Source organism: Eulemur rufifrons, chromosome 2 (genome assembly GCF_041146395.1).
Source record: "Eulemur rufifrons isolate Redbay chromosome 2, OSU_ERuf_1, whole genome shotgun sequence".
NCBI classification, from domain to species: Eukaryota; Metazoa; Chordata; class Mammalia; order Primates; family Lemuridae; genus Eulemur; species Eulemur rufifrons.
Window position 1 is genome coordinate 89,444,716 of NC_090984.1, and position 14,265 is coordinate 89,458,980.

Consider the following 14,265-nt stretch of genomic DNA (forward strand, 5'->3'; position numbering starts at 1 on the left):
AATTCTTAGCAGAGGAAAGTTTGTCATTGCTGCTCTCTTTTGTTGTTTTGTCTATTAAATATGTTTATGTTTTTGAGTTTCACTGATATCTTTTTTTTTCTTTCTCAGGCAGTGAACTCTTCTCTCACGTACAACTTCTCCTTATTTCTAGCCTAGGATAGTGGTCTTGTAACCTAGGATTCTGGTCTTGATCACATTTTGAGTTGATTCTTTCTCTTTGGCCCTTATCTGACTGTCTCTTTCCCCTCCTCATCTTCTACCTTACTATTCTGTATAATCCTTTCCAGTGGTTTGCAACCTTGCTGTGCCTCAGAATCACATGTGAAAAATTTTAAATACACAGATGCCTAGATTTCAGCCCTACCTTGGGAATTCTGATTTGGAAATATTTATTTTTCAAAGGCCCGTAGATTCTGTTGCACAGCTATGGTTGGAACCCATTGCCTTAGTGGTTAATGATGCTTTAGAGACAGGCAGACTTGAATTAGAGTCCTGATTCCTTTAAGCTTATTAGTTGAGTGATTTTAGCCAAGTTCTTTAACCTTGGCTAAGGTTCTTCATCTATAAATTAGAGATGATATTATTACTCACCTCAGAGGGTTGTTGAGAGTAAATGAGGTAATGCTTTTAAAACACCAGAATGATTTATAATTCTTCTTAAACGTTGTCCGCTGATAAGATGTCATCATTACGTTGTCCTTTCTCCAGTCAGAATACTTTTGCATTAATGTATATCAACTTGGTGTCAGAAAAATACTTAGTGTCAGAAAAGAGTAATCTGATAAATACCACCGTAAGGGATGTATGATAGCTAGTTTTCATTCTTTACCTTCCATTAGTGGAATTGTAGTAGGGGGTAGAGAAGTAGGCAGATTGTTTTTGTCACACCAATCAGCCAGTCTTCTCTGCCTGTATAGTTTGGACCAATGAGGAAAAAGAAGGGGGAAAGTGTTACTGGGAAAACAAATGTTTTCATTTCCTTCCTAGGAATTTTTCTTCTTCTCTTTCTCCCCCAGTTTCCTCTTTGAGCTTAGCATACTAACATCACTAACATCATCAATCTAGTCTCAAAACTGCATAGTAATTTACCTATCCCCTACCCACCCTTATCCCCTACTACCCAGTTCCTCTTCACCACCATTAAATCTCCGTTTATCATTCTATTCTTTCAGATTGCCTTTAGTTCAGTTGTAACTCATTTGATTACTTGAACCCCAAGTCTGCACATTCCTAAGCTATTACTCAAGTAAGGGCCAATCTAAATCCTGACAAACTGTCTCCTTGCCTAGTATGGGCCCATTCCTGACCATGGGGTTTTAACTTTTTTTTTTTTTTTTTTTTGAGACAGAGTCTCACTCTGTTGCCCAGGCTAGAGTGAGTGCCGTGGCGTCAGCCTAGCTCACAGCAACCTCAAACTCCTGGGCTCAAGCGATCCTCCTGTCTCAGCCTCCCGAGTAGCTGGGACTACAGGCATGCGCCACCATGCCCGGCTCATTTTTTCTATATATATTTTTAGCTGTCCATATAATTTCTTTCTATTTTTAGTAGAGATGGGGTCTCGCTCTTGTTCAGGCTGGGGGTTTTAACTTTTGAGGATTGGGAAAGGATTAAATTAGCTGAACTTTCAGGCATGTCAGCAAGGCTGCCACTAGACTCTTTGATCTCCTTTACTATTTATACCTAATGGTAATAGAGTATAATAATGATATGTTATTACCATTAGATTAATAGATTTACCTGTAGATTAATTTTGTTATATTTGTATATAACATGTTTTATTATTTGTATGTATAACTGCTTTCAAATTAAAAACTGAGGCTGGACCATTTATAGTAATTTAATAACTTATTGGCTTTATCAAAGACTGAAAAGCCTTATGGAATAGGTGGAATTTGAACTAGACTTTAACAGATGGGTATACTTTTTTCTGTAAGTAGAGAGGAGAGGCAAGGGATTCCAGTTAAGGAGACTGACATGAGCAAAGGCTTAAAGGAAAGAGAATGCAAATTTGGAACATTTTGAGTAGATTATTTTTTAGTTTTTCAAAGGGTTCATGTGGTGGGAGTAAAGCTAGGTAGTTTGAAATCAAACTTTGGAAATTTCTGAATGTTCCACTAAGATGTTTGAATTAGCAGGTTTTTGATATGTCCTATAAATTCATTTAGTTTGTCTTGATTGATATACACACAACTTAGTTCTGAGATTCCCTAAGAGATTGTACATGTTTAGTGCATCCTGAAACATTTGGCCTGGTTCATTTAAGTTGATGGCCACTGCCAGGTCTCCTTTCTACTTGCTCCCCTTTATCCCAATGCTTTAGTTTTCTCTGCCTGTTGATCTGTGCTTAATCAGCCTTCCTCTCAGTTTTTCCTTGTTAATCTCCAGATGCCAAGTCAGCAACACGAGTAGTGTCTGTTTATCACAAGAGTGGTAAATTCTTATTTAATGCTTGCTGTGTATCTCCTTCACTCTTCAGAAGATTGTTTGGTACATATTTTATTTATAAGACAGTTATTGACTTTTCCTGTTTCTCTTCCTTTGCAGACCTAGAGGATCAAGACATAATGGGAGCATTTTTAGACAAGCCAAAGATGGAAAAGCATAATGCCCAGGGGCAGGGTAATGGGTTGCGATATGGGCTAAGCAGCATGCAAGGTTGGCGTGTTGAAATGGAGGATGCACATACAGCTGTGATCGGTTTGCCAAGTGGACTTGAAACATGGTCATTCTTTGCTGTGTATGATGGGCATGCTGGTTCTCAGGTTGCCAAATACTGCTGTGAGCATTTGTTAGATCACATTACCAATAACCAGGATTTTAAAGGGTCTGCAGGATCACCTTCTGTGGAAAATGTAAAGAATGGAATCAGAACAGGTTTTCTGGAGATTGATGAACACATGAGAGTTATGTCAGAGAAGAAGCATGGTGCAGATAGAAGTGGGTCAACAGCTGTGGGTGTCTTAATTTCTCCCCAACATACTTATTTCATTAACTGTGGAGACTCAAGAGGTTTACTTTGTAGGAACAGGAAAGTTCACTTCTTCACGCAAGATCACAAACCAAGTAATCCGCTGGAAAAAGAACGAATTCAGAATGCAGGTGGCTCAGTAATGATTCAGCGTGTGAATGGCTCTCTGGCTGTATCAAGAGCCCTTGGGGATTTTGATTACAAATGTGTCCATGGAAAAGGTCCTACAGAGCAGCTTGTCTCACCAGAGCCTGAAGTCCATGATATTGAAAGATCTGAAGAAGATGATCAGTTCATTATCCTTGCATGTGATGGTATCTGGGATGTTATGGGAAACGAAGAGCTCTGTGATTTTGTAAGATCCAGACTTGAAGTCACTGATGACCTTGAGAAAGTTTGCAATGAAGTAGTCGACACCTGTTTGTATAAGGTAGCTAGACTTTTTTAAAAAATCATAAAATTATCTTATGTCCTATTAATTATTCTACTATTTAATCATCTTAGAACCTGTACTCAAAAATAAGTTTTTGGCACAATTGCAGTATACTTTTCACCAATTATGAAAATATATCAGAGGAACACTTTTTAGAAATAAATTACCCAGGTATCATCTATATAAGAGTTATAATCTGAATATTTAGTCTTTTAGTAACCCTGACTATTTGAGTTTTACAATAATGTGGAAGATTATCAGAGGTAAAAAGATTATATCAGAGTACATGTTTTGAAAGAAAGAAAGTGGGGAGGGTTAGGCCTCAGTGTCTATAAATGAAAAACATTTTGGAGTTTTAATTATTTTTTACCATGTGATATCTCAGTATATTTATGATATCTCAGTACTTTGAGACTGTGGTTTCATGACTCTGTAGTACTTACAAAGGGACTTTAGTGATTGTTTGGTGTGATGTAATAGAAATAGCCTTGGACATGGAGTCAGAAGAACTTGATATGAGACTATGTATGACTTTAGGTAAGCTATTTAAACTCTCTGGAAAATCAGTTGCTTTAATTGTAAAAAGAGTAAGACAGATTTTATTGCCCTGTCTCATGGGGTTGTTGAGAGGATCAAATGGGATCATGTACATAGATGAGCTAGTTCAGCGCCTTTATTTTACAGATGAGGAAACTGAAGCTGGAGAAGGTTCTGCAGACTTAGCCGTGGGATCAAAACTTACCCCTATTACTTTTGTACTCTACAGTCTTGAACAAATTGACCTCCCTCAGCTATGAAATGGAAATACTAGTATAGTATCTCACTCATTGGACAGTTAAGGAATTAATGAGTTTAAATATTATATTTCTAATACATACATGTTTATAAATGACTTGTACAGAGTTGTACATCTTTAGTAGCAGCATTAAGACTAGAAAATCTAGGCCCTTAACTTAGGTTCAGTGTTCTACCACATTCTATTTTGTCAGTAATGCTCATTAACTCATTTCTTGATTTTTTTTAAACAAATGTTGATTTTGCAAAACTTTTCTGAGGGCATATATTTGATATTTTAACATGCAGACATAAAAATCCAACATAATACTCTCTGCAGTTTTATGCATACTGCCAGCTGTATTTAAAATCTTAATTATAATCTGATTATACTTAGAAATCAGGTTTATGTAATATCCAGCACATATGTTGAAAAAATCAATAGAGTAACAACTTGACAGTGCATTCTGTCAATTTCTGAATTTTGGACAAACTGTATTGTTTGTTGTTTAATGATGTAAGGTCAGTTTTTCCATATAACTGGTTTACATACTTAAATGTAAAATTACTAATAGGTCCAGGGAGGCTAACACCGATTCAAATATTTTAATTACTTAGGTGTCTTTTCAAATGAATATACTTCCTAAAAGTCAGTTTTTCTAATTATGAAAGTTAAAAGCTGGTTTATAAATTTTATAGTTTTACTTCTAATTCCATATTTCTACTTAAGAAATGAGTATATTAGCCCCATAATTTATTATAATTTATTTTAAATGTAAAATTGTCAAATATACATGTAACTGAAGGTCAAACCCTATTTTAAAGAATGCCACTGAAAGTTTCTGTCTGGTATGGAATGAATGTGTGTGTATGTGTGTATTTGTGTTAGGTATCAATTCAAGTTAAGTAGGCCACTAGTAAATGTTTAGAAATAGTTTTGTTTTATAGAATTACAAAAAGTGATTATTACAGTGGGATTTAACCTGTAATGTTTCTCTCCTATCTTTTGGAGTGTTGGTTATATTGAATTATATAGTGTATGGGAGGTTGGAGGTGGTTGCCCCCACACACATAGGCATTTTTTTTCCTCTTTAAAAATAACATAGTTTCACTAGAATGTGTATAACTGCAATTGACATGGCTGTAAAGGTTTTCAAGGGTTTGAAGAGCAAAAAGAAAACCAAAATATTCTTACCCTTTTTTCTTCCCAGGGAAGTCGAGACAACATGAGTGTGATTTTGATCTGTTTTCCAAATGCACCCAAAGTATCGCCAGAAGCAGTGAAGAAAGAGGCAGAGTTGGACAAGTACCTGGAATGCAGAGTGGAAGGTGGATCATTTAACAAAAAATAAGTAGCTTTATTAAAGAAAAATCTTCAACACAATCAAACTTTAATTTAGCTTTTAGATCTTTACATGCCTTTGATATCTAGGTTTAGGGTACAAAAGTGGGAAAGGGCATTTCTGCAGTAGCTGTTTAGATGTATGCAGTTGTCCCAACACAGTTATATTAGAAATAACAATTACTGTGGAAAGTATCCTACATTTTATTTTATTCAGGGATACTTTTGTTTTAAAAGGCTAAAAATGTTTATATGCTCTAAAATTCTTGATGAATTCACTGGCATGAATAATTTTATGCCAGGAAAATCTGATTTATGCTTTATTTAATTACCAAGACATTATTTATGATGGTGATAATTTGAATACCATCTTTCTGTGAAATGCTGTGTATATTCATTTAAAATCTCTAGGGCTTTGTTTTTGTTTTTGTTAACTTGAAGGGCACAGCCTGATTATTAACAATTTTCATTGACCACAGCTTTAAAAAATTTGCTTTAACTGTTTCAAGGCTTCTTGTCTAAGCCATAAATTGTCTTACCTAAACAAGATAGACCTGAATAGAAGACATAATAGTTCTCTACCTGACAGAAATTTAACTGCTGAGTAAAATTAAGAAATTAATTAAGACTAGGAAATTCCAGAAGTATGTTTCTTATAAGTCTGCAAATTACTTTGAAACAATTGGAAAGGTTCATACCTCTCGCATGTAATGCCTTTAAATATTTGAAAAAATTTAAAATGATTTTTGATGCAGCTACTACTTGGTATAAACATTATCTCTCTATTGAATTCCAGTTTACTGCATATGCATATATGCAGTGTAGTTTCTATAAGCAGAAAAACCTGACATGACTTTAATAGTGCTAAAATGCATTTTGGGCTCCTAATGTCATTAATTTGCACGTTAAAGACCTCTACTAGCATGCACACATTGACCTATCACACTATTACATCCCACTGTGCCTGCATTATTAAAATTAATATTCACTTTAATTTTGTTTTTTCCCTTTTAGCTATTTGATAGCAGTTATAATCAGCCTAATATTAGAATCATGATTGTCTTTGATTTTCAGTACTGTCTAGAGCTGTTATTTTGTTTTTATTGCCCTCCCCTACTTGATAGTGATACATCTAGTATGTGTTTGTACTATTTAGTATTTCATTCAGTAGACGTACTATTCAATGAGGTTGTTTCCTTACTATTACCAAAGGTCCTGGAATTTTTATATTTTAAATTAATCATTTCAATATAAATTATTTATAGATAATATAGTAAAATAAACTATTTAGAATGCTACAATCATTGATCAAACTATTGATTAGTGGAAGTATATGAAACCATAAGAATATGTATAAGGATAAGTTGATATTTAATGTGTTGGCACTTTAACTTGGGCATACATGTTGTCTTAGTGGTTTAAAGAAATAAGCATAAGTGCTTCAGTATTTTTACTAAAAAATGGGATCAAATTTTAGGAATGAATTGCTACTTTTCTCTTTAGTATATACTCTTTAAAGTAAGTTTTAGATGGAATTATGAAATATTTACTTTACATAATTTTGTTACATTGTTTTATATTACTTATCAAGCTAGAAGAGATGCCATCTGGACAGAGTTTACATTAATACTCAGTATTTTTGATATGTTGAAGTGTTGTTATACTTGTACCATTCAATTAGAGATTATGTCATAAATATGGTATTTTTTACTCAGATGGATTTGATGAGACTGCAACTAGAGAATAAATATTACATTAATTAAAACTGTTACTATTTAAAAACATAGAAAAAATGTAACTGTTTGTATTGTAAAAGTTGTTGTATCTCATCAGTGAAAAATACTGCATTCAGCTTCCAAAGCAGGCACTGAATACCTTTTTCTTTTTTTCCCTTTGTTTTTATAAATACATGCCTTCACAAGATTACTGTGGCTACTAAACCTCACTTTGCTTCAAACATTGTTGGCTTCTCTGTCCACAGCATAGAAAACAACAAAGGCTTTCCAGCTCTCCTTTCTCCTGTTATTTGTCCCTTTCTAAATACTTGGCTCTCTGGAGATACGAAAAGATTCAGCTCATAATTTAAACCATACTGTCATTAAGTTTGTGGTCCTTCTAAGCCAATTTAAGATTATACTCCTGTATATATTTCTCAAATCTTTGCTATAGACTACCTGAGCTTTAAAGTTGTGAACTTGGAGATAACTGATAGAATCCTTCAAATTTGGTGGAGGAGAGTCACAGGGGATCAGAATGTATTTGTATATATGTATGTGAAACACGAATCTTCTATACATATATATTTTTTATCAAAGCATTCAGTCTTTTTAAGATTCTAATTAAAATGTATAGTCCAATAGCAATTAAAGGAATATTTCTTAAAATTCATCTCTTTTTCTTTTTTGAAAGCAGAAAGAAACAAGGCTAGTGTAGTATTAATGGTCAGGTAGTTTAAATGTATTGTCCCATATGGAATAGGAGATATTAATTGTTTTTAAAGCCTTACATTTTCAAAAAAGAATTTGTTTTCCTGTAATGTTCTTCACAGTTAAAATATCCTAATTTACATTTTAACAAAGGAGATGTAAGATACATCAAATAGAGATGATTCAAGGTAATGTTTTTTAGACCTGAAACCATATTGATTGAATTTATCATCAGTGTTCATTTCTATTGTATCTAGTTATCTATCCAATAATTGTATTGGCTTAGCAGAGACTGTATGTTAAGTGTATTACAGCTTTAGATTGTGATATTGTGCAGTTCAGGTAAACATCAAATCCCTTTATTTTTGTACAGTAGATTTCCAGCATTAGAACCATGTAGAATAAATATACTAGATGTTAAAGATTGCACAATAAAGGAACTTGGCAAACCAAATCTGAGATCCTTGCATTTTGTTCAGATTTAAGACTGGTTTTTAAAAAAGGCGAAAAATAATAGATGGTAAAATTTGGCCTTTATTCTAAAAGGAAAATTCAAACCATGTAAAGAAATATTATGGGTAGCCATGTTGTCTTTTAATAATTTGAGGCTTGATCAAAGGATGAAAGATCTTTATATGCATTGTTATTTTTCAAAGGTATTTACAAATTGAGAAGTATAATGATAATTTCTTGCCTCAGTGATGACAAAGAAAATACCATTTCTTGCTATATTGGAAAACAAAACTTGAACATATAACTTACAAATACTTTTGGCCTGAATTTGCACGTAAAGTGTGCTAAAACTTCTTTTACTTAAAGTGAATAGAATTTTAGAATTCTTTGTAAGTTTCTTTGTTCATAATTTTTTATATTCTGTGGTATAAATAGCAATATGCATCTGCATGACAACACTGCAAATCATATCACTATGCCTATTTAATAACTGGATGTTTTAAAATTATTTTAAATGCAGTTGTATGGTTTATCAAATCTTTCTCTTTTTAGAAATTTTGTAATGAAATTTAGACCTTTTCTAGTCAAGGCTTTGTTCAAGTAATCAATGAAGGAAATGGTATATCTATACAATATATTGTTTAAAGATACTTTAGAGAAAAACTGAGAGTGATGTTCAAGTACATAATCTAATCTGTACATGCTACTTAAGTATCATCTTATAAGTGTAAATGTACATATAAAAGTAATTTGGGTTAGTATATAATCAATAAATTCCCCTATACTTAAAGGTTATTATTTTTTTTTTCAAATCTGTGCAATGTATTTTATAGAGTAAAGTTCAGGAAATATGTTTCCAGTCTAAAGAGAAGAGTGATCTTAGAAATAACTAGTTGTCATCTTAAGAAAGGATGTTTTTATTTCTATACACATAATCCCTGATTATGTAATACATTGATTTAACATGAAATATTTTTTTCTTTTCACATTTTTATCTTGATTATTTTCATTCTTTGAAGTTAATCTTTTGTGTCATTTTGTACATCCCTTTGTCATAAATTTTGAATGGTCAACCTGCTTTGTTTTTTTTTTTTTTTTTTTATGATACCAGTTCAGAAAATCTCAGATCTGTTAAATGTCATCTTTAAAAACCTAAGTTATCTTTGTTTCAGTTTTCTTTTTAATTAAATTTGATAACACTTACAAAAAAAGTACTTCTGATTCCCAGAAATCATAAAGAAGCAGGGGGAAGGCGTCCCCGACTTAGTCCATGTGATGCGCACATTAGCGAGTGAGAACATCCCCAGCCTCCCACCAGGGGGTGAATTGGCAAGCAAGTAAGTTACATTCTGCACATTCTTACACTTTGTCAGTATATGAAAATATTAGGTGTCCATTAATAAAATGTGTGTTTAATTTCTAAAGTGATGTGTACTTACCTATGTTTTTAAAATATTTAACCTGTGATTTCAATGCTTTTTAGTTTAAGATATCTGGTGCTTGTTTAGAATAGACATAGAATATTATTTTCTATAACTTAACACATTAACTGCAGTGTGAATTGTATTTAACTCATGTTAGTTTTGAGCCCGGGGCCTAGAGAAGCGTATGTAACACACACATCTCCTTACCTTGGGAGCCGAGTGAATTATTTTTCAAGTTTCATATGACTCATGTAACAGAAAACAATAAAAAATAACAAATTTTTCATTAAATTAGAGAGGATCATTTCGTTTTCAAAGTTTTTATTCTATTTTCGTAATAAAACACCGTGACCCCGAGGAAAAAAATGTTTTTTCTCATGTGCAGTCAACGTGTTAATTATACCGAGGGTTGTGTTTAGTCGAAGCTTGGGTGACATTGATTTCCTCATAGAGCATAAATAGATAATATAATGGAAGAATTTTTTAAATTACACAGAACTGCAAAATTCTAAGTGTCATTAGTAGTATTATAATTTATTTGGCAAACTCTGGAAAACATGGCACCCCAAAGATTCTCTTAGTTCATCTGGGCCATGCTTCTATATATGATTTTCCCACCATTTTTAGTTGTTAATTGCTGGTTGGTTGGGTTTTGGTGTCAGGGAAGATAGAGGAGGATGCATATTTTTCATTTTCCCTTTCCACTCATAGAACTGGACTAATTTTGTTAAATATTAAGCTTACAACTTTACATAATAAACTAGAGAATTCAAGCAATTTTATAAATCAAGGCTTAAAACAGTTTTGCCCTGAATACTCGTATAATTGACCTACAAAAATATATTATTGACTAACTTTCTTGATTCTCCACTGTTGCAAGTGTAGCCATGTTGTTTGTAATAATTTCACTAAATAGTGATTGTATTATAGAAGTTCCTGTTTGAAGTTTTTATTTTTTGGAAACTTTTCCTATGTGACTTTCGATGAAATTACTATCAATAAAACTACTTCAAATCCATTTTGGAAGTAGGGAGGCTATAACTTATAAATACTACTATAGATTTTTTAATAAAATATTACTCAAAAACTAACTCCTAGACTTGTCGTGGAGATGACAGATTTGACATTTCAGTTTTAATAGAGCTTTTAAAAGGGGGATTAAGAAAAGCAGAAACTTTGTATCTGAATTATTTTACAACAACAGATGTTGAAGTTATTTCTACTTCAAAACTAAGATGCACCTTGTAACTAATATATATTAGTATTATATCTTAAAAACAGCATAGCCATTGCTGACTCATAACCACTTTAATCCAGTTCAAACAGAAGTAGTAGACCACATAGACTGTTTTTTTAAAAACCATGAGTTTTAGTCTTCTCTTAACTGGTTTGGTGGAATGTTAGCATTTTAGAGTAAATTTACCTCTACTTTAACATTGGGACTCAAATATCTTAAAGTGGGGCTTGCTAATTGGCAGCAAGAAATAGAACTAAAATAATTTCTAAGTGTAAGATAATCTCTGAAATTTTAATGAACACGTGGCTGTGAGTTATTAGGCAATATTGTGCTTTCTGAAGAATTAATTTTCTGCATTTTTTTAAAATTTAGGCGGAATGTAATTGAAGCCGTTTACAATAGACTGAATCCTTACAAAAATGATGACACTGTAAGTAGCATTTTGGCTCCCTCTGCTTTCCCTTCCCCTCCACTCTAAATGCATATCCTTCCTACCTGTTTTTGCAGAGCTGTTCACTGTACCCATTCTTTTACACACACCCCTGATTGATTGCTCTGAGCTCTGCTTGCTCTGATCTCTGCCTGCACCACAGTTCTAGTGATTGAGGACATAACCATGGTGAGTGGCCACCTCTCTCAAAAAAGGAGAAAGTCCTTTTGAATCATGCTAGTTTTTATTAAGAGTCTGCAAGCAATCAACTTCAGAAGGTTTGCCTCCACTAATTATTTTTTTGAATGGGAAAAATATCTCTACTCAGTGAATCTTGAATTACTCTGAGTTTTGTAAGCAGCTGCAACAGAACATCAGAATGTCCGTCTCCAATAAATAGTTTTTATGGTTGAAAATACCTTTGTCAAGCATCCTGAACTATGTACTTCATTTAAATATTAACGTAGAGTATTAGGTTTATATAAATAGACATTAGAGTGCCATATTTTCCAATTAAATTTACTATTGCAATTCTATTGTATGATGTTTATAGAAAAGTAGTAACTTAAAATCATTTGGGCACTGCTCTGAAATATTTTATGTATTATATTATGAAGCTTCCTCAAATTTCTTATTATCTGAGATCTTAATTTTTTCTGATGCCATAAAAGTGGTGTTCTAAAAGTAGATTGGGTTTTATCAAAAAGAAAATTCTTTTTAGCAGCTTTATTGATTTAGTAATACATTTGGTCAAATTCACTGTAAAACCATATTTTAAATATTTTTCAAAACAAAGGGTTAATTCTTTGAACAGATTAAATATTGCTATTTCGTATATACACATACCTGCTTATATACTTTTTAAAAGATTTATATTCTAAAAGTCAACTTTACAAAAACCTTACCTTTCTGCATTATCCAGAAAGTAGTGTATTTTGGCACCTCTAAGCTTTAATTTAGTTCCTTGTTTTGTTTGTTTCCTTTTATAAAGGATTCTACATCAACTGATGATATGTGGTAAAACTGCTCATCTAGCCATGGAGTTTACCTTCACCTCCAAAGGAGAGTAAAGCTCAACTTTGTTGACCTTTTAACATCCATCCTCAACTTTAAGGAAGGGGATATGACGTGGGTGAGAGTGATTACACCAGAGAACTTCAGCAGTACAACAGCTAGCCCAGAACTGAATTTTTTTTTTTTTTTTGTAAATTTGAGACTTATGTAAACGTGATTTCAAACCGTAATTCATGTTGTAAATCAGACTCCAGCAATTTTTGTTGTATGATTTTGTTTTTTTGTAAAGTGTAATTGTCCTTGTACAAAATGCTCATATTTAATTATGAACTGCTTTAAATCACTATCAAAGTTACAAGAAATGTTTGGCTTGTTGTGTGATGCAACAGATATATAGCCCTTTCAAGTCATGTTGTGTTTGGACTTGGGGTTGGGACAGGGAGAGCAGCAGCCACTTCAGCTAGATATTCACACGTGCACATGATGATGGAGAATAATTTCAAAATCTTACAACGCTGAACATCCAAGGAGTTATTGAAAACTATCTTAATGTTCTTGGTAGGGGATTGGCATTGTTGATAAAGCTGGTCCCTTCATTTAACTGTCAGGATGTTCTCTCCTTGTTGCCATGAGTATTGCAGGTAATACAGTATATTCATAAGAATATCAATCTTGGGGCTAAAATGCCTTGATTCTTTGCACCTCTTTTACAAGTCCTTACGTTACTAATTGATAAGCAGCAGCTTCCTACATATAGTAGGAGACTGCCACATTTTTGCTATCATGATTGGCTGGGCCTGCTGCTGTTCCTAGTAAGATATTCTGAATTCCATTTTATCAATAAAGCTTGATTTAACAAACAAGAAATTTAATCATGTATGTGTACTTCCTCTCTTACCCCGGCCTTTTAAAACACCATACCATTGTAAATGAGATGTTTCTCATAGGAAAAGATGTTAGTCTCTTTTAATTGGACAACTCTGTTACTCAAGGCATAGATGAACTGTTACCCTTACATTAGAAAGACTAAAAGATTCAAGTCTCTGTTGTTCCTTAATCTGTTTTTCAAATAGGTTTCTTTTAGGCTGCTTATTTTTCATTAAGATGTGCATCAGCTTGAATTTGCCTACTGTTTAATTAAAATAATTGTCAAAGTTTGACAATCTAACACTCTGTGGTAGGAGTGTATGTGTGTGTTTGTGAGTGTGTGTTTGCCTGTGTTTTTTAATTGGCCCATGTCTTTAGAATCCAAGTGGTTAAGATGTATTTGTGATTTGAAATATAGCATGTTGATAATATTTAGCTGTTGGCCTTTAAAAATAACTTTCAAAGCTTAAAGAATTGTAGATATAAAAACCTAATTTAATTTAGGCTTAAAGTCCTCTGATTAAGCATGTGAAAGTAAGTTTTAAAATCTGTCACATTGAAAAGACTACTGTTCTGTGCCCTTCTGTATTTTTGTCTCTTTAAGTTGAATATTGTATTTATCACCATGTAATTTAATCATTCAGTAGGCAGATTCCCCACTAGAAAACTATTAAAATGTAAGACTAAAATACAACATTGAATTACAAAATCAAAACTTTGTGTATAAAAGCTAGTATAATCCATTTTGTTATATTTGTTTTTTCCCTAACTTGGAAATATACATATTTGTATATATAGCCTTAAAACTAATGTAAAGTTAGGGGAATAGTGGGAAAAGTAATGTGAAATGTCTCAGATTTAAGTAGTTACATACCAGCAAAATCTTTTCATTATCCC

At 32.8% G+C, this 14,265-nt stretch overlaps 1 protein-coding gene across 6 annotated transcripts in view; it reads left to right on the forward strand.

Annotated features, from left to right (window-relative positions):
* The window catches only part of PPM1A (protein phosphatase, Mg2+/Mn2+ dependent 1A), a 45,616-nt gene extending 31,596 nt beyond the window's left edge, over positions 1-14,020 (forward strand). For all 6 annotated transcript variants that reach the window (XM_069465017.1, XM_069465018.1, XM_069465024.1 and 3 more), the window contains 5 exons: positions 2,545-3,398; positions 5,387-5,504; positions 9,625-9,733; positions 11,430-11,487; positions 12,479-14,020. In XM_069465017.1, coding sequence (XP_069321118.1) covers positions 2,565-3,398; positions 5,387-5,504; positions 9,625-9,733; positions 11,430-11,487; positions 12,479-12,508 — 1,149 coding nt within the window. In that variant the 5' untranslated portion in view covers positions 2,545-2,564 and the 3' untranslated portion in view covers positions 12,509-14,020. The remainder of the gene's footprint in view (positions 1-2,544; positions 3,399-5,386; positions 5,505-9,624; positions 9,734-11,429; positions 11,488-12,478) is intronic.
* The last annotated feature ends 245 nt before the right edge of the window (positions 14,021-14,265 follow it).